This window comes from Pantherophis guttatus, chromosome 3, assembly GCF_059756535.1.
Source record: "Pantherophis guttatus breed Tessera chromosome 3, ASM5975653v1, whole genome shotgun sequence".
Classification (NCBI taxonomy): domain Eukaryota; kingdom Metazoa; phylum Chordata; class Lepidosauria; order Squamata; family Colubridae; genus Pantherophis; species Pantherophis guttatus.
The window spans coordinates 57807086-57829915 of NC_142065.1; the positions used below are offsets into that span (position 1 = coordinate 57807086).

Here is a 22830-nt window from a genome sequence, read left to right on the forward strand (position 1 = left end):
TTGCTGTTACTGAATGCTACTGAATGTTATTGAAAGTGGTGGTGAAGTGGTAACTTGTCCAAATATTGGAGGTTCTTGAATATATTGCCTTGGATAGCAGAGTCATGTTTCTCTTTGCTAGAACAAGTGAAACAAATCACCTTAAAATACAGAATGGATTATAACTCCGTACACTGTATTTTGATTGAAGAATCAGGGGGATCAGTTCACTTTTCAACCTCATTCTCATCAATTTAATAAGTTTTGAGAAAACAACTAAAAATGGAAGCTCACAAGTTTTTAAAAATAAACAATAATTAAGGTTTTATTAGCGAAGCCAGTTATAAAACAAGACATTCCAAGCATTAAAATAGTTGATCATACAGGAAAATGGCATGCAATACAAAGTAGCGTGTAGACAAACAATGATTATTCAGGTACCTGTTCCCAAAAGAAACTGTCTCTAAAAAATAATCCTTATCCTGCTTTGTCACATTCTTTCAATGTGCCATATCCCAAAACATCTGCTAGTTGGTAGCTTTCTTTGGCACTACTCAAATTGTGGTTGAGCATGCAAGGTTAAGAGCAGTGCTTATTTAATAAGACATTTAGCAAATCAGTAGGAAACCAGATGACAATGTCACAGCATTATGCTTCAGTATCTCACATTAGCAATACTGGGCAGATATATGTCCCTAGAGGATCTTATTCACAAGCCCTTCAAAAAAAATGATTGACCCAGGTTTCAAAATACTGTATCAGAATACTGGGAGTGCAAAGATGTACACTCTTTATGTTTTTTCTATACTGTGCCTGAACTTGCCATCAGCTATTGAGACCAGTTCTAAGAAATGAATGCAAAGAAAGCAGCTTCTTGGAAGAACTACTCTGTTCTTCAGGCTTTAATTGGCTGGTCCTGAGAGAGTCCCGTTTCTTCTTCTTCACAACCTGTACAATGATACACAGGTAGAGATTTAACAGAGAAGACCCTGCAAACAGTCACCTATTTCATTCTCTCCTACCTGATCCTGTAAGCACTACTGTGATTAGTACCTTGGCCAACCACAAGTCAATTCACTGACCAATTTTGGGACTTTAAAAAGAGACAAGAGACTAAGAATAGGAAGCTAAACAAGGCATGAGCAAAATCTGCTTGGTTCTATCAAAAGATAAACTTACTTGGGCATCGTTGATTCTACAGTTCCATTTTTCAAAAACTTTGAAGACCTGAAAAAGAACACAGAAACTATATACTCAAATAATTCTAGGGCCATTTTTAATGTGGATAGTATATGGCAATGTCCAGCCTATATATAGTAAGACTGAAAAGGATATGGGACTAAGAGCAAGTTCTGTTCTCAGGAACCCTGTACATCTGATTCCATTTTGCATTCCACAATGCTTATACATTGTGCATGAATATATTTATTTATTTTATTTTATTTTATATTGGATTTCTATACCGCCCTTCTCCCTAAGGACTCAGGGCGGTGTACAGCCAGATTAAAAAAACATGCAGAACAAATATTAAAAACAATTAAAAGATATATAAATTTGGCCCAATTAAAACTCATTTACCAATTAAAAACGTTTAAAACATTTAAAAACAGTTAAAAATTTCATCTTAAGCCAGCCCGGCTTGTTTAAATAAATGGGTTTTAAGGGCGCGACGGAAGGCACTGAGGTCTTGGATTCTCCTTATCTCTGGGGGGAGCTGATTCCAGAGGGTAGGTGCCCCCACAGAGAAGGCTCTCCCCCTGGGGGTCACCAGCCTACATTGTCTGGCTGATGGCACCCCGAGGAGGCCCTCTCTGTGGGAGCGCACGGGTCGATGGGAGGTCGTTGGTAGCAGCAGGCGGTCTCGGAGATAGCTAGGCCCTATGCCATGGAGCGCTTTAAAGGTGATAACCAACACCTTGAAGCGCACCCGGAAGACAACTGGGAGCCAGTGCAGCTCGCGCAGGAGCGGTGTTACATGGGAGCGCCATGCTGCTCCCGTCACTACCCGCGCTGCTGCGTTCTGGACCAGCTGGAGCCTCCGGGTGCTCCTCAAGGGGAGCCCCATGTAGAGAGCGTTGCAATAGTCAAGGCGAGAGGTGACGAGGGCGTGAGTGACTGTGCACAGGGAATCCCGATCAAGAAAGGGCCGCAACTGGCGAATCAGGCGAACCTGACAAAAGGTCCCCCTGGTTACAGCCGTCAGATGTTCCTCCAAGGACAGCTGCATATCCAGGAGGACTCCCAGATTGCGAGCCCTCTCTGTGGGGGCCAATGACTCGCCCCCAATAGTCAGTGATGGAGTCAACTGACTATATCGGGATGCCGGGAGCCACAGCCACTCAGTCTTGGAAGGGTTGAGCTTGAGCCTGTTCCTCCCCATCCAGAGAAATCAGTTAAATGTTTGCAAATGTATCGATGATTAGAAATCTTGACATAGCTACACATGAACTTATCAACTCTACTGTAGAACGTAGAGACATCAATGCGGTCCCAAGTTGTTACACTGACAGGCTTGAGTGTCTGCATAGAATTGGTTCTAATTCCACAGAGAGGTGGGGAGACAGGATGGCTTCTGTTTCTGTGCACTGAAGTCTTCTTATCAACATTCCTTGGAAGCACATTGTCTGAACAATGAAGCAAATGGCATTCATATGAAATGAAACAATTGCAATTTTTAAATCTACCCTCTGCCATAAATCTCACTGGATGTTTCCGGGCCAATCGGTATCTCAAGGGAGGAGGTTGGGATAGAAGAAAATGGACAACTGATTCTACATAAATTGTAATGTATTCCTACAGGAAAGGCAAAATACAAATCTAACACATTTACCTACATATTGATTCCTCACATACAACTTTTTAGAGAAATGCAAAAAATCCACTATGAAAGTGTTTAAACCTCAGATTTTCAGTACCTTTTTCATAGCTGTGGAGATGGCTGATATTTGAAATTCTGTTTTGGTCACCCATCGGGATGCTGGCAGTTCCACATTCCTATTCCAATTTTCCTCATCTCTGTCCACATTCAAAAAATAGATCAGATATGTTTGGCGGATGTGGGAGAAGATATGGAGCACCTGGGGAGGGAGTGGTGGATATGTAGATGGATCCTGTAACTCAATATTATGATGGACAGAAGGAAGACACTGAATGGTAGAGATAGAAACTAAATGCCCCAAGGAGAGGAGTTTTCTTTTTTAACCTTTACTCTTCCCTGCTTTGAGACAAGGAGCTGCAGGGACATGTTATCTGGATTTAGGAGCAAAGATATGGGGGGGAAAACATCTGCTGCATTGAACCATACTTTATAACAATTTGGATAAGGCTAAAATTGAAATTAAGATCTATATTTTTGTAACCTTGCAAGTTTTAAAAGTCTTAGTAACACAATAAACTGATAAATTCTGCTAAATTCTGCTGCCCACATTTCTGGGGGAACTAATTTCACTGCTATGTAGCTATCTGTTTGCAACCTTGGCTAATTTCAATATCCAACAATCATTTTCCAAATGTAGTACATTCATCTTGGTTCCATGCACCTACTCTACTCTAAAACTTTACTATAATTGTAAATAGCAATAGAACTTCTAATGCTAATGCTACCGCAAAGTGAACTGGGCTGAAGATCCAAGACACAGCAAAAACATGGGAGAAACTTGTTGGAAGACTGGCTAACAATGGCTGATTATAAAAACATTACCAATTCCTATCTGGGATCCAAATTACCTCTCCGACATACTGTAGTTGCCTCACTGCCAAGTCATTGCCAAGTGAGGCTAGGAGGTGATCTGCTAGAATAACTTTCTGTTGCTTTTCCTGGCCTTGATCAAGGAGGATGCTAGGGAACTCCCACAGTCCAGCTAGCAGACCTACAAGAAAATGTCTAATCAGTGCAATTTAATATAACACAATGGTTACATGTGTGAATTTGAACTCTGCTTCAAAAAAAAAAAAAAAAAAGCTATTGAAATGGTTTCAGCCAAAATGATATTTCTACAGTAACTATGTAAGGAATGAGTATTCTCTGTTAAAAGCAGTCTTTCCCTCACATAGATAAAGGAATTCAATAAACTTCGTTATTCAAATGTTTTCTCAATGAGAGTGGAAAAACATGTCATTAATCAAAAGATGCTTGGGCCCACACCACTGGATAGTATCTGGAATGGACATACAAATAAACTGGCTCTTGGTTCAGGCCTAAAGATACTCACATATTTATAGTTTCTTATTCAAAGTTACCAAGATAAAATTGGCTTCTTTATCCTAAGAAAAACCCCTACAAACCTTCAGAGAAACAATCCTTCCTGGTAATTTCTTTTTTTTTTTTTAAAAAGACAAAAAGATATGATCAAGATCCAAATTTCTATAACTGCTACAGAACTAGAACTTGAGATGTAATATTAGATGATAATGCTTAGCCTTCCTTGGTTTCTTCTTCAGCTGGTTACCTGAGCTGGCTCTCCTCACAAGAAAGTACTCTGGATTCCCATCACTGCATCTCCTCTGTAGCACGCATGTGGCTGTGTGTTCTATTCTGGGCTGCTTCTTGGTAGTCTTTCTTGGGAAATTAGTGACACCAAGGCTGGGCTCCCATGGTACTGAAGGAGGCAGGCAGAGGGAACAGCTCCCTGAGACAGCAGCTGATAATGAGAAGGAAGCAGCAGGCGATCAGCCAGACTCTGAAATGCTGACAGTAGCAGGAGTAGTGCTTCATTATAGTCTCGTTTCATGGACATCTAGGACAGGAAGGCTTGGCTTGGCAAGAAGAACCACAGTTCCTCCAACTCTGCCCATCCCATGGTGACAAAATTCAACCCACCTCCCACCCTTCCTTCCCAAGAAAGCTAAATTAATAAACAGAATAGAACAGAATACATTTAAAATAGCAATATTAACAAGTATAAAATAAGCATTACACAAAGATGCTATTTTTTATCCATTTGCCAAGACCTCCAGATCCCATGATTACATTCAAAAATGAAAGCTGAATGTCCCCTGTAGCAAAGACAACCTCACTTTAAAGATGCAAACTTTCCAAACGAGTAGGCTGTTTAGAAGCACATCACACATTCAATCCATTTTTTCCCACAAGGACATTGTTAAAGCCTTAATAATGAAGGTAATACGAAGACAAAAATACTATTTTTCTTGAGGGGTTAAACCAGCTGATTTGAGAGCATGTTCACAATTCTGCCCGTCCTTATGCATCATCAGGACAATGAAGCAATGTCTGGGGAAAGAGGTTAGTTGGGAATGAAGTTCTGAGAGTCTTCCTCGCTTTTATAAAACCTTAATTCTCATTCTCAGTGTAAACAATCATCATGGTAATATAAAACCTTTCTTAGCACTTACCACATTCCTCCATATCTAACACAGGGAGGCTTTCAGAAGCAGTTTTTCCTAACAGTCTCTTGGTGGAATTTAACCGATGCTTTTCCACCTGCAAAGGATAAAGGTTTTTTGTACTGGTAAAAGTATAGGAAGAGGGTGAAGGTAACAACAGGGAGAGACGTGTCTGGAAGGAAACTAAGACCTGCCTATTTTAGGGTTCAATTAATCATGATTCCAAGTCAAGATTAAGCCAAGTCAAAAATTGGACTGCAAGGTTTATGTTATGCAGCAGCCTTTCTCATACAGTTTTTTGTAGTAAATAAATAATGCCCACATGCACTCTCCAAAGGTGCAAATTTCAATTTTTAGAGCTTCCACAGGAAACATAGACACTTAACTTCACGATCAACAGAAAAGCTACGAGTGGCGCAAAGAGCCATGGAAAGATACATGCTCGGCATTACAAGACAAGACAGAAAAACCTGCACATGGATTAGAGAACAAACGAAAGTATGAGATATCATCAAGAGAGTAAAAGAATTGAAATGGAAATGGGCTGGTCACTTAGCAAGAAGAACTGATGGCAGTTGGACCAAGACAGTCATAGAACCCACTTGATAAAAAGCATCCATGAAAGACACTTAAAACAAGATGGATCTACAACATCCGCAAGTATTGTGGGCCCAATTGGCAAAAGAAAGCTCAGGACCGTATTGGTTGGAAACATGCGGAAGAGGCCTTCATCCTGCAGTGGATAGACAATGGCTAAAATGATGATGGCCATTACTAAGAATTCTGGCAGTTGAATTCCAAGCAACTAGCATATGCCCAGACTGGGGAAAGCAGTCAACACTTTAAAAAAAAGAGAGTTGTAGGAGAATTGCTAGGTGGCAGAGATTGTGAAAAATAATTAACATTCTGATAAATACAAATATAACAAAGCCTCACTAGGGCAACATTATTAGGCTAACATGCATATATATTCAGAAATAAGTCACTCTTCAAGATCTTAGATTTACTTTTGAGTGTTTTTGAATAGGCTTGCACTGTTAGCCTAATAATAAGGCTACAACTTTGTGAGAGAAAAATTCCCTCACAGTTGCTGTGCCTATTAATGGCCTTTGGCTTTAGACAATTAAATAAGCCAATCAGAGAGCAGCTCCTGGGTTTGAATCTCCCGGGCTTTTCTATGCTCTCCCCTAACTGCCACTGCGACAGTATAAAAGGAGATGCTTGCCAGCAGACATCCTCTTCGGGATGAGAGGCAGAGCTGAAGTCACTAAAGCCTCTTCCTTCTGAGGAAGAAAAGCCCGAACTCCAATCGCATAGAGCGATTGCACCAGAGAGCTGACAGGACACTTAAGAAAGAGAATGACATCTAATATTCTTTTTGAAGAGACCTTGTTTTATTTTATGTAAATAAAAACAGTTTAGTATAAACTGCTTGTGTGTTGTGACTCCGACCCCCGAGCCCGTCTTATCGGAGGGAGAAGACTCTGAAGGTGAAGGAGAGGAGTTGGCCAGGCCTCCCTCTCCAGGACCCTCCTCTCTGGCAATGCCTCAGGTGTCTCCCGAAGGAGAAGAGATTGGCCAGGAGCCAGGTATTTCTGAGCAGTCGCAGTCGGACAGTGACGGAGATAAGTCTTGGCTGGATCCACGCCAGCGCCGGAGAGACAAGTGCATGCAGCAGAAAAGGAGGCGTGCCAGAGATTAAGCTGAGTCACTGGACCACACCCCACAGGGGATAAAAGGGGGTGTGGTGGCCATTCAGGCTCTGTGACGGACAAAACTAAACAACTAGCGAGTCGCATTGTATCTCTGAAAGTACGTTATCTGCCTGCCTTGGATTTAATACAGAGTGGACTTGACAATTCTTTGACTTTATGTATTTGTTTTGGTTTATCTGACGGAGGAGGAACACCTCCCTCTGTGAGTAAAGTTCTTGGCAAGCAGCTACTGGGTTGCTGCCAATCCTGTTATCGAAGGAATTTATTGTCTGCAAGTTTTATTTAACCCCTGGCTGACTGTTTGTGTGCGTGTGTGAGACGGGGACAGAACATTGTGAGGCTCATTTGTTCTAGTAGATTGTAAAAGAGATAAGGTTACGGTCCATCGAGGCCCCCTCCATCACAAACTTTAATCATACTAAAGCAACACGATGCTGTTCAAGCATATTAAGATTACAACTCCCCAAATTCCCAGTCTACAGAGAAAGGCCGTAGACCCTCTCAGCCTCAAGATTCATATGTGATCATATCTACTGTCTTCTTGGAATCTTCATCTACTCCACACATGTATATGTATATGGCGTTTTAGTTTAAGATACAAAGCCAGTGCACCACACCCCACAAAGAACAAAGCCTCCCGCATATCATTCTTGCAGATCTAGGTGGAGCATTCAAACAAACAGGGTGTCCTTACTTGATGGAGAGCTCTGCAATGCTGTTTCACTGGACATTCCATGCATAATGGGGTCTTGGGAGTACACACAGTTGCACCCAATTCCATCATTGCTTGATTAAAGTCACCTGGATGGGTCTGGTCAACCAGAGTGTGGGATAAAGCCCTAAGAACAATAGCACTGTTATTCATTAATGCTATATACCGTAGGAGAGGAATTCAAGTTAGAAAAAGATATGGTTCACTTATTCAAAAGATCTCCTGCTATAACACAAATTGCATTGCATACAATTTGGTATAATGTGAGACAACCCTGCACTCTCTGGAATGGCTGAGATGATAATTAAATTAATGTTTTTCCATGAATTAGAAACTAAATAAATGTGGAGTAACAAGTACCACATTAAAAATAATGTTTAGTTTTCTCTTCAACCTGAGAAATTATATACTGCATTTTGTTATGTATACAGAATCTTAAGTATACCAAAAGTATACCATTATAACCAAGATTTCCCCTCAAAATCCCCAAATCAAAAAACACCACCAAATTTCTTTCTTCAGGATGTATGCCATCATTTATAGTATGTATGTGTCAAATATTACATTGTAATCTGTTTTCTATTCTATTCATTACAGTCATTGGTAAGTCTTTGCAGGTATAGGTCGTCCTCGACTTGTAACAGTTCATTTAGTGACCATTCAAGGTTACAGCAGCACTGATTCAAGACCATTTTTCACACTTACAACCATCACAGGATCCCTAAGGTCATGTGATCAAAATTCAGACGCTGGCAACTGACTCATATTTATGACAGTTGCAGTGTCCCTGGGGTTATGTGACCACTTTTTGTGACCTTTTGACAAGCAAAGTCAAGGGGGAAGCCAGATTCACTTAACAACGGTGTTCCAGCTTAACAACCGCAGTGATTCACTTAAAAATGGTGGCAAGAAAGGTAATAAACTGGGGCAAAGGTCACTTAACAAGGTCACTAAACAACAGAAATTTTGGGCTCAATTGTGGTCGTAAGTCAAGGACAACCTGTATTAACCTTACCCATCATCTCCAAATCTCCAAACCTTACCCACCTCTCCAAATCTTCCCTCTGGTGTCAGACATTAGTTTACTATTTTAGAGCTAAATTATCTATTTGGGTAATTTGGACTATTTGGACCTAAATTATGATCCTATACAACTTCACATTTTTAATTTTAGTAACTCCAGGATGGATTATAAGAAAAACCTGATATAGGCTGTCCTCACCTTACAACCATTCATTTAACCACCGTTTGAAGTTACAACAGCACTGAAAAAAGTGACTTACAACTGGTTGTACTTATGACCTTCGCAGCATCCCCAGAGTCACAATTGCAATTTGGGTAACTACTATGTATTTACAACAGTTGCATCATCTTGTGGTCACCTGATCACCATTTCTGACCTTTCCAGCCAGCTTCCAACAAGTAAAGTCAATGAGGGAAGCGGGATTCATTTAACAACTGTATAATTTGCTTAATGACAATTTTTTTTGTAAAATTGGGCACAATTCCCTTAAAAACTGTAATGTCTTAGTGGCAGAAGTCCTGGTCCCAATTGCAGTTGTAAATTTGGGACTATCTGTATGAATGCCAGTTGCTCAGCAAGTATCTTGTTTATCTTTTTATTCCATTCTGTAAAAGTCTAAGATCTTAACATGACAGACAAAACTTATTATTAAGATATTAATGTCCTAATACTTGAATAAAATATTAGATATTTTATTACAACAATATCTTGTGACTATAAAAATAAATTGATTTATTTTGCTTCCTACTTCAGGTGTGCCGAAGGCAATGGTTATGGGGAAGGATGTGCCAATAAGCATCTCTGTTAAATAAAGAACAGAAAAAAGCCTATTTTGTTTAGAAACAATTATCTCACTGTAAGCCATAGGAAAATCTGGACAACAAATATTTGCATTGAGCCAAAGTTATCTAGAAATGAATGAGAAATTACTCTTCCTCTATAGAATCTGATGGCATAAACACATCATTTTAAGAATCTTTCATTTCATTATTTAAATAAGAATTTTTAGACTTCATAGTTGTGGACAAATTTTAAAAACATGGAAATAATGAATCCTGAAAATTCAGCTATCAATGCAAACACTATATTTAGGTATCCTAACATCATTCTTTATAGCTTCTATTCATTCCTCAGCACCCTGTTTAATCCAATCCTAAATGATTTTTGTGTGATTTATAACTTGCTGCTTCTGCAGGAATTCAAGGCAGTTGTAATTGAGATTTCTCATCCAGCAACAATCCCAGTGAGCTACACTGGACAGAGACCTTTAAGTCCTCTTGACTTCAAAGGGACTTCTTATATACAAAGCACTTTATTCTCTATTGCAGGGGTGTCAAACTCAAGGCCCGAGGGCCGGATCCAACCCGTGTGGTGCTTAGATCTGGCCCACGGGGCCACCGTGGAAAGAGCGAAGGTGTGAAGGTTCTGACAGATGCCCTAATTAAATCATGAGTCTCGAGCCAAGTTTCAAAAGGAATCCAATGATTTATTAGGAACAGCATGCCAGCATCTACTCGCTTGAAGTTTGCTCTGCCCTCACGAAAGTTACGGCCCACCTTTGACCCTGTTCCCCCCTCCTTTCAGTCTGTGTCATAAATCACATTCTCCAACTAGGCACTCCCGTGTGATGTACAGATACGCCTCTCACCCCGGGTTTGGTAATCTGAGATTCACCGTTGGAAGAATGTATACATGGAATGTACTCCCCCCTTGCTTCTATTGGCAACTCGAGAGCAGACTAGAAATGCTTTTGTGAGTTTACAGAAGGACTGGCCCGCAGTGCTTCTGCCAATGAAAATGGAGCTCGGGAGGGCTGCGGGTGGAGGGTTGCAGGAAACCATTGCAACCTAAAATGGAGCTTGGGAGGGCTGCAGGTGGCCCTCCTGAGCTCAGTTTTTGCTGGCAGAGGGTTGCAGGAGGCTATCGCAGCTGAAAACGGAGCTCAGGAGTTTGTTTCTCTGGCAGAGCGCTCGGGCCACCATAGGCGCCCCCGACATGAGGGACATCAAGCTGGCCATGTCCACCCTGGCCACGCCCACTCCACATACACCCCGAGGTCAAACACAACCCTGATGCAGCCCTCAATGAAATAGAGTTTGACACCCCCGCTCTATTGTATTAATTTTTACTTTATAGATCTTAGTGCCTTGTAGGAATGAAAGTATTTCCTTACCAGAGTGCGTCTGCAGCAGCTGAATTGGCAGTATCAGCACCAATGGCTCTTGTACGACACAAAACTCGAGTCACATTTCCATCTACCACTCCTGTCACCTGTATATTTTGAAGAAAAATCTACCAGTTCACAAGAAAACTTGTGTCCAGGAACAAATGAGAAAGAAAATCAGACGCTGAATGATAACAAAAGGCACTTACAACCCTATTTCAATCAACTTCATGAATTTGAAGGGACTGAATTTTAGTGCATTGACTAAAAAGCAGTTAAAGTCCTATTTTCAAGTAATTACTTGACTAGTCCTAAATAAACTAAACTCATTCAGCTTTGGGGCCTCTATTTACAAAACAAGGGATAATAATAGTACTGAGCTTCCTTACAGGGCTGCTGTACAGGGTTAAAATTAGAAACAAATACAAAATCATACAGTATGAATACAATTTGAGAGTATATGTCAAAGAAGTGCCTCTCTCCGATTTGATAAATCAGTCTCTCACCCTCCTTCAACACATATAGCATTCTTTCTTTCAACGATTCCCCACAAAGAGGGAGAATGGGCTGAGATACATCTGGCTCAAAATCATCCAACAAGCTTTTATGTTTGAGATAGATTTCAATGAATCTTTAAACATACTCATGACCACAGTACCACTCAGGCTGTGAACAGATTTGCTTGGTCATCTTAGAAATGTCTGTTAAAATCCTCCAACCTCCATGAAGGGAAGTAGGTTGTTTACAAGGGAGAGGGCCTTTTCAGTTGGGCCTCCAGGTTATGCAAATCCATCCCCAAGGAAACACACTTGTTTGCAACTGATATATTTTCAGTACTAGGCTAAGACTGTCTGTTCTTCCTTCCAGGCATTTTACAGTTGATGTAGACATCAGGAGCCAAGCTAAAATCAAAATATTTATATTTACGTCTGTGCATGAAAATGCATGATAGACCTTTCCTGTTCTACTTGTTATATTTTATTGTTGCATTATTTTAATTTTGTAGTAATTTTGTGATTGGTCAAAAGAATTTCAATTATTGGATGTCACCGATATTACTAATTACTAATGTATATCATAAAACTTATGTAAATAGAGCCATTATTTTTCAAAAATAAAAGCAACAAGAATAGCCTCTATTTTACTGGTTCTTCTTCATCCTACTGGAAAATATTTCATCTTTTCACTGAGCCCTTCCAGCAAGGGGAGATGCCTTTTTTTTTTTTTTTTGGTCTCTAAACACATAAATGGGATCAAAATAGAAGAAGCCTAAAGCTGCAAAAGGGCAATTAGATAGAAAATCTTTGGAGAGCTGGGAATGATGATTTTTGCAAAACAGAGAAATAGCTGCCCAATGCTATCTTCCATATGCATCTAAAGCAAGGTTAAGTACCCAAAATGATGGCATCATTACCTGGCCAAATGCTATGGATGCAATAGCTCCTGCAGTGTACTTCCCTACCCCTGGCAGCTGCTTCTGCAGTTCTTCTGCTGTCCTTGGCATATGACCTGCCAGTTGTGACATCACCTGTAAAAGACCAATGAATAAAGTAATCAAAGCAAAGGGAAAGAAATAACTGAATGTCTACTATACACTTAACAAGAAGGTTGTGCTGTATCCATAGTATTTTCAATACAATGTTTTTATTAAAAAACACATCTCTAAGAGGTTCAGACATGCTGTTGAAGACTAATAGTTCTTTAAGATGTTCCCAACCATGTTGAAGTTATATAGGGACTTGAAGACCTGACCTAGGGCAATGTGTTGGATGAACTCATTTATGAGTGGAATGTGAAAATGACTAATGTTTAGCCTTGGATGTTCTTGTTTGTTTATTTAAATTTATTGGCCACGCAATTCTAGTGGAATCAAGGGTTGGGTTTTTTTCTTTGTTGTTGGCTTGTTCTTGGATTTAATCCTATATTAACCACCCAGTCTCAATTTGTGAAGTGACTATAAGCCAAATAAATAGAATTATCTTCTTGCCAAAGTTAAGCACCAAACCCATTCAACCGGTAACTCATTAATATTGTCTAAACCAGTGGAGGGTTTGCTACCGGTTCTCCTCGTTCTTGCGAACCGGTAGTAAAAATTTTGAGTAGTTCGGAGAACCGATAAATACCTCTGCCTGGCCCTGCCCCCAATCTATTCGCTGCCTCCCGACTCCCATCTGATCAGCTAGAAGGAAAAAATCAGGACTCGCTTCTGAGCCAGAAGATCACTTGGCAAAGAAGAAGGAAAAAAAAAAAGATGCCGTCACTTTAAATTGACAAGCCAAGAAGCAGCTGCTGGAAGGAGTTTTAGGTTGCTTCTCTCTTTGTTCAGTTTCCATCCATTGCTTCTTGTTTTGCCTTCTGGTGCTTTCGAAAATACATTGCCCCCCCTTTCTTTCTGGCAGCCCCTTAAAAGCCTGTTGCCTATCACACTCTTGGGCAAAGCATGTGAGCCATTTCCTCCTTTCAGTGGTCCATGAAAGTGCATCTATAGTATGTAGATAATAAAGTTGAAAAAAGGTGAACAACATTTTTACAGAGCTATAGATATGTTGAGGTTAGGTGTGACAAGGAATGGCTGGGAGGGGAGGGGCCAGGCGAGGCACCACTTGACGTGAGTGACATTGAGTTGGCCACTCCTACCCAGTCATATGACCATCAAGCCACGCCCACAAAACAAGCCACACCCACAGAACCGGTAGTAAAAAAATTTAGAACCCACCCCTGGTCTAAACTAAAGTACCTTATGTGCACCTTCCTGGAGCCTTTTTCCTCGAGAATAGTAGCCAAGACCTGCCCATAGTTCATTCACTTCCTATTCTCAAACAGAAATGAGAAAAAAAACCAAATTAACCCAAGAGGATAAATTAATAAATGTGTGCATATTCATAAACATATTTAAAATCTTTTTACCTCTAACGAAGCTTCAGCTAAATCCTGCAAGGTTGGCCATTTCTACATTACAAAGAAAAACAGGTGTTTATTTACTGGCTCTGCAAAGCAGAACAGATGCACAAATCATTCAGAAACCAGAATGCTGGTTAATGTAAATGCAAATTTGCCACAAAGAAAGAAGCTCAGCATCACCTGCATCCAACGATTGTAGTAATTAATCACTGAAGCCACTTGGGTTTGTTGGAGCATGATCTCTGATACCCACACTGCAAGCACAAAGGGGAAACAGCAGCATCAGAGAGTGCTGATTAAAGATACCGTACCTAGATCAAGGAAGCCTGATAAAAGAGATATGCCCCTTAATAACTATAATAATAAAAATAATATATAATCAAATGCATGCTACCCAAATCAACATATAATCAAACGCCAAACAAATAAATTCATTTGTTGATGAGAATTGACCACATTTTTTTTTGCATTTAATATAGTTTGATGAAATAGATGAATTATTGCTCTCACCAGCATATGCTCGTTTGTCATCATCAGTTTCAGTTGCAGCCTGCAACAGAATGAAAACCCAATGCAACAATTACCTCATTTTAAAGAAAACAAAATATTTCTGAACCATTCCTTATTTTTCCATACCAGTGTCCTCCATGGCAGATCTCGTTTACATTTATTGTACCAAGATAGCAGTCTCTTCTGGAAGTCTCTGATTTCAACTGCATCACTGAATGTGTGAAATAAAGGCTGAGAACTTGGCACTTCTGTAGTAAAGAGAAATTAACATTTTAAAGTTAGCATTTCTTAGGGCTACATTGAGGGGGCAATCAATCTGGAATTGAATTTTTTACCATTTCACTCTCCAATTTATTATAATGTACAATCACATTAAAGATTAAGTTAGGAGTGATCACCCCAAGATGAATTATATTTAATTTTATTCAATACAATCAATCAGAATAGAGCTGGAAGGGACTTTGGAGGTCTTCTAGTCCAAGGCCCTGCTCAAGCAAGAGATTCTATACCATTTCAGATAGGTAGCTAACCAGTCTTTTCTTTAAAACCTCCAGTGATGAAGCACCCACAACTTCTGAAGGCAAGCTGTTCCACTGATTAATTGTCCTCACTGTTAGGAGGTTTCTCCTTAATTCCAGGTTGCTTCTCTCCTCGATTAGTTTCCATCCATTGTTTCTTGCCTTCTTGGTGCTTTGGAAATAAGTTGACTCTCTTCTTTGTGGAAACCCCTCAAATACTAGAATACTGCTTTCATGTCACCCCTAGACCTTCTTTTCTCTAGACTGGCATACCCAATTCCTATAACCGTTCTTCATATGTTTTTGTCTCCAGGCCCTTAATCATCTTAGTTGCTCTTCTTTGCACTTTTTCCAAAGTCTCAAACTGGATGCAGTATTCCAGACAACACGCCTGGAATACTGCATCCAGTTTTGGTCACATTACAAAAAAGAAGTCAAGACTTTGGAAAAATATAGTACTACTCTTGGTATACTTCTGTTTCTTGAGCAAAATCTTTGTTTAGTTCTATTACCTTTGTAAAGTACAAGTCCTTTTTTCACCTTTCTTTGATGATTTTTGGATTTTCCCAGATTGCTGCACTTTGACGTTTGGCGTTTACTCATTGCCAAGCTAGGGAGAGCATAAAGTATGTTATCATTAAATTAAATCAAACTCTTTCCAAATCTAAATGTAACAATTTGTGCTTTATATAAATACTCTGAATTGTACCAAATTTAGTATGCAAACAGATAATCACAAATTACAAATGTGGGCAATCTGCAAAAAATATGCTGTAAGGAGAAATCAGGGCTACAAATGGGAATCTTTTTTTTTATTCTTGAAAGGGACTCACCTACCAGAAGTGAAAATTCCAAAGCTTGTACAGTGACTTCACAGTGCTAATAAAAGATTAGGTCTTTTCCCCCCTCCAGGGCAATCTTCCCCTGTGGCAACCAAACCCCACTTTTCGAAGAGTGCGATTTCCCTTCAATAACCTAAATTAATGCAGACTATTCTAGCTTTCCATGCCTAACAAAGCCGTCGGCTCCACTCACCACGTGCCAACAACATCCGTGTAGGAGGATTGTTTTGTTCTTACACGCTCAAAAATGGAACAATTATTAGAAAACAGACGTCCTTTCAAAGGAGACATACAACGTTTCTTTTTTCCCCTTTCCCTCTCATCTGTACGGCTCTTTGTAGCCCCAGAGCCGTCACGGAAACGCTACCGGCTGACCGTGCACACAAACAGAACAAACCACGAACTACACAAACAGCAGATTGAAAAGGAAAGGGGTGCACAACGCCCACCAACCACAGTTCTACTGTAGGAAGCACAAAAGCCTATGCTTTCCAATGGTTATTTTTTTCTTTTATCGATAAATGTCCCTCTTTGGGCAGAAGTGAAAGTAAAGGACAATTTAAGGATTTTACCGTACTCACGTGTTTCTTTCCTACAACTGGAGGCAACACACTTTCTAACGTAATTCTTACTCCGTGTACAAAGAGGTGTGTTTCTAATGGAGAGAGGGGACGGAGTTCTTCGCAAGCTGCCCTGCAATTAATCTTTCAAGCAGCAAATGGACCCGAGATTTAGTTTGTGTTGTCCTGCAGGTTTTGCGATTTGGAGGCGCGAAGTTTTAACTCGGCGGAAGCGTTGGGGAGGAGCAGAGACTAACTCTTTTTCCAGATCGTTTTTATAAATCATCATACCGCCAGGTTTTATTTACGTGGAAGTCACTTTTCTTTTTTCCCAGTGATTGATTGAAAAACTAAGACCTTAACAGCTAAAACCTGTCAGGAAAAGAATTAATACCTTGTTAAACTAGCGATGTTCATTTATTTTGATGAAAAACAACCAATTGTCAGCATGCCAATTTATGCTTACGTATAGTGTGATTGCCTGGCTTGATATTATTTTGTAATTCACATATTTTATGCTTATACCGCTGATTATTTTTTTTAAAGAAACACCGAGTTGTTGATAAAACTGCAATGGGAAATCTTTCCTCCCACTCGGCAATTTTTGTGAAAGTCCGAATATGATATTCTAAAAATAGTTTTAAAATGCATACTTGCATCTATTCTCGCTTGTGGGGGGTATTTGCTTGCAAAATGGGCTGGATGTAGCGCTGGATGTAGCTAACATGCCGCAAAATGCAAATTTCTGATGGCCTCGGAAGTTGGGTTTAATTTTTTTAAAAAATCTGCAGAAAGACCCACAGTTGCTAAACATATTACCCCTTCTCGTACGAAAAACTTTTTAAGCATCTGGTTTAAGGAAGCTGGAATACTCATGTTTCTGCTAATTATAGTAATTTGAATGGGACTCCTGTTTACATAATCTTACATAACTGAGCTAGCATCCAACGAAAGGCACTTAAAATAGACAGCTACATAGATGCGCCATCACCAGGGGAAGGACCCCTGAATTCACAACGCGCCGGAAGTTTAAGGTATCGGCGGCAGATGAGTTCTCCTAACCTTTTAAGGATAATAGAAAATTTGAAAACTTCCAGGGATTGATACAGTTGAATGTGAGTTCCGGAATTCTGTTTATTTTTATTTTTCTCTCCTATATGGTTTTCCCATGCAGTTTAGTACCCAGGAACACAGAGAAGATAGCTCTGCTGAACGCAGACTGCTCCCGCTTAGACATTGGCCATTGCAATATGACTCTTTTTGTTAGTTAACATATCAGTACTGCACAAATCCGGACGACCGGTAGATGGCAGCAAAGAAAGTTTCTTGTATCTCTGCCATCTTCTGCAGGTCGTGTGGATTCTTGCAACTCAGACATGTTAACTTTATTTTTTTGAGCTTTGATGGAAGAGAAGATGTAGATACAGAAAATGTACCAGTTCTTTAAGTTGATTGGTTGGCAACCTTTTGCTTATTTTACTTTTTCACCATGGTTTTCCCCAAACAAAGTGAATAACTGGATTATTAAAATAAACGGATCATATGTGTCTTGTTCCCAACAGCTGTATTATAATGGCCTCTTTAAGGGTGCCCGTCATTGATGTCCAGGAAGACAATTTCAAGGAGCTCTGGCCATCCATGCTTTTGGCTATCAAAACTTCTAGCTTTATTGCTGTTGACACAGTAAGTAAAATTGTTCTTTATTGGTTTTAACTTTGGAACAAGAGAAAAGGGAAATTGCATCAGACTCCTGAGAGTAAGGTAAAAATTATCCCTAATTATTTTATGTAGTTGCATCTTCTACTGAAGACTGAAAATGTTATCTTTACCCATAGGAACTTAGTGGCCTTGGAACAAGGAAGAGTTTGCTGAATCAGTAAGTACTGTACCATTCTTTTTCTTCTGAAGTACTATGGTCAAGGTGATACCAAATTCTGAACGATCAATTTCTTAATGTTGGGCCAAATATTTTATTCACAATACTTACCGAATATACTTCTGACAGATTTTTAGATAGAAGCATTCAGTAGCTATAGGATGGAATTAATGAATTAAGATTTGATAATTTAAGCAATTGGCCCTTCTGAAAACATAGACTATGCTAGCTATAGGCATCACTACATGGGTCTAATAGTCTTGGAATTGGGGAGGATCTTTGTCTTGTTTAAAGTTGGGGGATGTATTCAGGTTAATGACAAGATTCTGTCATCAGGTCAGAAATCATATCGAGTATTGGCAGCTGCTTTATAATGATCAAATTATTGGTCCATCTAGCCCAATGTAGACAATACTAATGCTATTTTCAGGGATTTTCAGGCACTCTACAGATTAAATTCTCTGTCTTTGCTTCTTATTCAATTGCCTAATGTTTCTCACAGGTGCATTGAAGAACGATATAAAGCAGTTTGCAATGCTGCTAAAACACGCTCTGTTTTGTCTCTTGGAGTTGCTTGTTTTAAACACCTTCCTGACAAGGTATGGTGCTCGTTTTGTGTCTAGACTTCTGTTGATATTTCTGTGAGGACAAGATAATCCTACCTCTGATGGAGAATAAATATTGAAGGCAAACCTTAGAAATTTAAATATGATGCCTGGTGTCATTAGCATTAGTTTATAAAACGTTTGCATTTTTGGGGTATTATTGTATTCACATAAAAGAGAGAGAACCCAAATTTAAGTCAATTATCCTAAAAAGAAATAGTAGACAGAAACATAGAAACCTAACAAATATCTTATTTTGTGTTCAGCTTCCTCAGTTAAGATTGCTTACTGTAGCTGAAATCAGTGCTGGAGATTCTCTCTGCACAAATATGTATGTCATATAAATGTATACAAATGTACGTATGAGACAGAGCATACTCCCAATGCAATAGTAATTCTGGTCCTCCGTTTCATTGGATTGGCTTTTATTTTGCAGATAGAGAACACATATCTTTCCCAGATCTACAACTTGACCTTGCTGTGTATGGATGATTATATAATTGAACCACAGTCAGTGCAATTCCTGGTGCAACATGGCTTTGACTTCAACAAGCAATATTCTCAAGGCATTCCCTATCATAGGGGCAATGATAAGGTATAAGGATTCCTTAATTTAAGGACTAAATCTGATGGAAATATAAGAAAGAAACTGGGAAATGGGTCTGGACTTCTTACCTAGTAGATTTCACAGAATATTTTGTTCCATAACTTGGTGAAAGTTTATTCGCAACATCAGGTTTAGAAACCAACTCAGGTCCAAGCTTTTTGATGAAAAGGTCTCATATGATAATAGATGCTAATAGATGATAATCTTTTTTGTGAGATTGATAAGGCCATATTTAGAGGATGTAGTTGTGGTTCAATGAATAGTTTAGTTGGTAACTAACAAATGGTAAGCATTGCCTATGCAATACTTTATATTAGATTGTATTTTCTTTTGATAATAGGTCTAGAAGAGATAACTTCTGGCATCCCATTTGTCTATCCAAATCTAAAGGACTCAGAAGAGGACTTTCCATAATGGGATGCCTAAATAAGATTGTTTCTGTTTTATTTACTCACAGGAAAATGAAAATCGGAGTCAGACAATTCGTACTTTTTTCCTGGAAATAATTCGAGCAAGAAAACCTATCATTCTGCACAATGGCCTAATTGATTTAGTTTTCCTCTACCAATGCTTCTATGCCCACTTACCTGACAATCTGGGCACTTTCACTGCTGATCTTTCAGAGATGTTCCCAGCCGGCATTTATGACACGAAATATGCCTCAGAATTTGAGGCACGTTTTGTAGCTTCTTATCTAGAGTATGCCTATAAGAAATGGTATGTATCATTCATTTAACAAATAAATGCTGTAAACATCCTAACAGATGTTGGAGTTGCATTGCTCCTCTCCTGTTTTTTGTTTACATATAAAAAGCTTCTGATATCCATATGACCAAGTAATCTGAAGGTTAAGAAGATAATTATCCTTATTCTGATTGGTCAGTCTTCAAGCAGCTTACAGATCATTCCATTTATGTATATGTTCTATTTAAATATTTATGCAAATATTTAAATTGAATGTAATCCTTTTAACTCTTCAAGAACTGTTTTTCTTCTTTTGTGAAAATATGGGAGGGAAAACATTAGATTTTTGGTTGATTAACTAGCCATTAATTATGATTACCACTGGCTTTATTACTCTTCTGAACTGAAATTTAAAATCTTTTTTCACTCTCTGCTCTGGTGATTCTACTGATTCAGAATAACACTAAAATATGGCAGGAATTGCAGATCTATCTGCTTTCTGTGTTTTCCATGTGTCCTAGAAAACATGAGAGAAGGAGACGGGAATAATTGTGCTTAGCATGGTACAATGAAATAGGAATGATAAGAACTTTTTCTTTTGGTTGACTAACTAAAGGCAAGGGTCATTAGGAAAAATGCTAGTGAGAATTAGCTGGCAATAGCATTTGTAAAACTACCGGTAGTGCAGTTCTGTACTTCTGTATTCTTCTGTACAATAGCCCTTCTGTATTTATTTTCATCTCAGTGGCAATTCTGTATTTGTTTTGAATTGATTTTTTTCTCCACCATACCTCTTTTTCTCAATTCTCTTAACTTTTTGTATGATTGTGTAAAAGAAAAGTGAATCCTGAAAAATTACCAATTATCCCCATACATTTGCTATTATTATACTGCTCTTGAATTTCAGCAAACGAGAAAACTTCAGGTTGAAAGACTCCAAGAAACCATATCTCAGCATAGAATTCTGCAGCTATCCTGCCAGCATAGATGCCTATGTTGAATACCGGTTTTGCTCTGTGGCTGATGTCAGCCAGGCTCAAACTGACATTGCTAACAAAATTGTCATCTGCCAGCCATTTTCGGTTAAGTATTATTTATTGGGTGTTTCAGCTACATTTTAGGATCTTAAATATTATCTATAAAACCAAATTGGAAATAACAGTTTTAGTGCCTCAAATGTTAGATGCAGACTATGAGGACAAGCTATCCCAGATAAAAGAAGTCTATCTTGTTAGATCAGCAATCTAACTTTCCAGTGTTATTTTGGCCATTAAAATATGTTACAAGGAAGCCAGATTTCTTTTAATTAAATAGGTTATTTTTTTTTTTTTAAAAGAACAAAACTGGAGTTTTTGCTTCATTCAGGAAAGAGCTACCTTGGGATCCAAGTGAGGACATTTAGCATCAGTGATCATAGTACTGCTGTCTAGGAAAGGTTGACTGGATTCCAATCATTGCAAAATTCTCAGAATTTTTTTAAATCTATCCTAATAGTTCTCATTCTCCTTCACAGGCTTATGGCTGGTGCCCAGATGGGTTGAAATGTACACAATCTCACAATATTGATCTAATAATTAATGAGGATGAGAATCAGAAAGAAGCGAAGCGGAAGACAAGAAAACAGAAATGGAAACGGCGGAAGAACTTAGCAGAGTCGACAAAAGTTGAACTGAGCAGCCCCATGAATGATGTAAAGTTGGCTTGGGATAAGGAAAAAGGTTCCCCTTCCAAACAGTCTTGCCCTAGTAACGTGATTGCTCCTATTATAGATAGTGCAGATGCAGAAAGAGTGTCTGGTAATGGGGACACTTCAATGGATGTGGAACAAGAACTAGTTTTTGATAGTGCAGTTGATACCAGTGTTGATGGGAATGCTGCCATTGCCACAGACAATGAGAATATCATTTCTTCACCATTCAAAGACTTCCAGCAGGAAAAGGCAATGGAAAGGGAAGGAGCAGAGCCAAAAGCCCAGTTACAGAGTGATTCTGCAGTGACCTCTTTGCCTGTCACAGATAACGTAGCACCATCTAATTGTTCACGAGGGAGTATTCACCGGGCTGGGTTTGATGCCTTCATGACAGGCTACATAATAGCATACATCCAGATGCTCAAGAAAGATAAACAGAGTGACTCAAATGATGGGCCTTGGTTACCAGACTGCCACAACAAATTGTACCTTAGTGGAAAGTCTGTGCCTCTTCAGATTGTGAAAAGTTTGTTTTCTAAATCTTCTAAAGCCCACAACCAAAAGATGAAATTGGTATGGGACAGTAGTTAGAAATAAATACCATACTGCTCAGGATCACAGATAATGCTACTACTATCGTTTTCTTGAAGCCACAATACTCAAACCAGAGCTGCTAGAGACATTAATGAGACATGATAGAATATGTGCAGCAGCCTGAATGGATTATGGATTTATTTTTAAATGTTTGTAAAAATTATGTACGTATTAAATTTTCCCTTTGGGAATAGAACCTTTACACTGTAGATGAAGCACTTTTTTTTCCCAAATGCTTAAAAAAAGCACTTTCTTTTACAAGGCTGGTGCACAACTTTGTGTGTTCATGCTCACACAATGCCTCTTGGGGAATGGCAATGCATTTATGAGAAGACAGCTGGCATTAGTTTTCAAGCAGCCTTGTAAACTTTCCCAAAAAATCATATGCCTTAACCATTCAGAGAAATGCTTTATTTTTAACCAAGGGAACTGCGGAAAAGCTTTTTTACATGGATTACCTTGCACCATCATCTTAATGTTCATAAGGTCAGGTAGTTGGCTCTATT

General features: G+C 39.1%; 2 protein-coding genes across 7 annotated transcripts; one reads left to right on the forward strand and one right to left on the reverse strand.

Moving 5' to 3' along the window:
- Positions 1-276: 276 nt before the first annotated feature.
- On the reverse strand, positions 277-17082 carry MUTYH (mutY DNA glycosylase). Of its 5 annotated transcripts, none has more exons than XM_034414941.2 (16): positions 16922-17082; positions 15379-15476; positions 14475-14596; positions 14349-14388; positions 14019-14092; positions 13845-13886; positions 13675-13746; positions 12352-12465; positions 10947-11044; positions 7732-7876; positions 5332-5419; positions 4428-4619; positions 3706-3848; positions 2895-3056; positions 1159-1206; positions 277-927 (listed from the first exon to the last, which is right to left on the reverse strand). In XM_034414941.2, exons 1-16 carry the CDS (start codon positions 17080-17082, stop codon positions 805-807), a joined length of 1722 nt encoding a protein of 573 aa, XP_034270832.2. In that variant the 3' UTR covers positions 277-804. The 5 variants fall into 5 exon arrangements, with proteins under 5 accessions (XP_034270832.2, XP_060545873.2, XP_034270836.2 ...); XM_060689890.2 differs by lacking the exon at positions 16922-17082 and adding an exon at positions 16663-16681; XM_034414945.2 differs by lacking the exon at positions 16922-17082 and adding an exon at positions 16290-16640.
- Positions 17083-17202: 120 nt separating this feature from the next.
- Positions 17203-22526, forward strand: TOE1 (target of EGR1, exonuclease). 2 transcript variants are annotated; one of them, XM_034414948.2, is made up of 8 exons: positions 17203-17383; positions 17831-17951; positions 18104-18144; positions 18647-18743; positions 19186-19344; positions 19814-20073; positions 20948-21122; positions 21554-22526. In XM_034414948.2, the coding sequence occupies exons 2-8, from the start codon at positions 17841-17843 to the stop codon at positions 22319-22321; spliced, it is 1611 nt and encodes a 536-aa protein (XP_034270839.2). In that variant the 5' UTR covers positions 17203-17383; positions 17831-17840; the 3' UTR covers positions 22322-22526. The 2 variants fall into 2 exon arrangements, with proteins under 2 accessions (XP_034270839.2, XP_034270838.2); XM_034414947.2 differs by lacking the exon at positions 17203-17383 and having other exon boundaries at positions 17683-17951.
- The last annotated feature ends 304 nt before the right edge of the window (positions 22527-22830 follow it).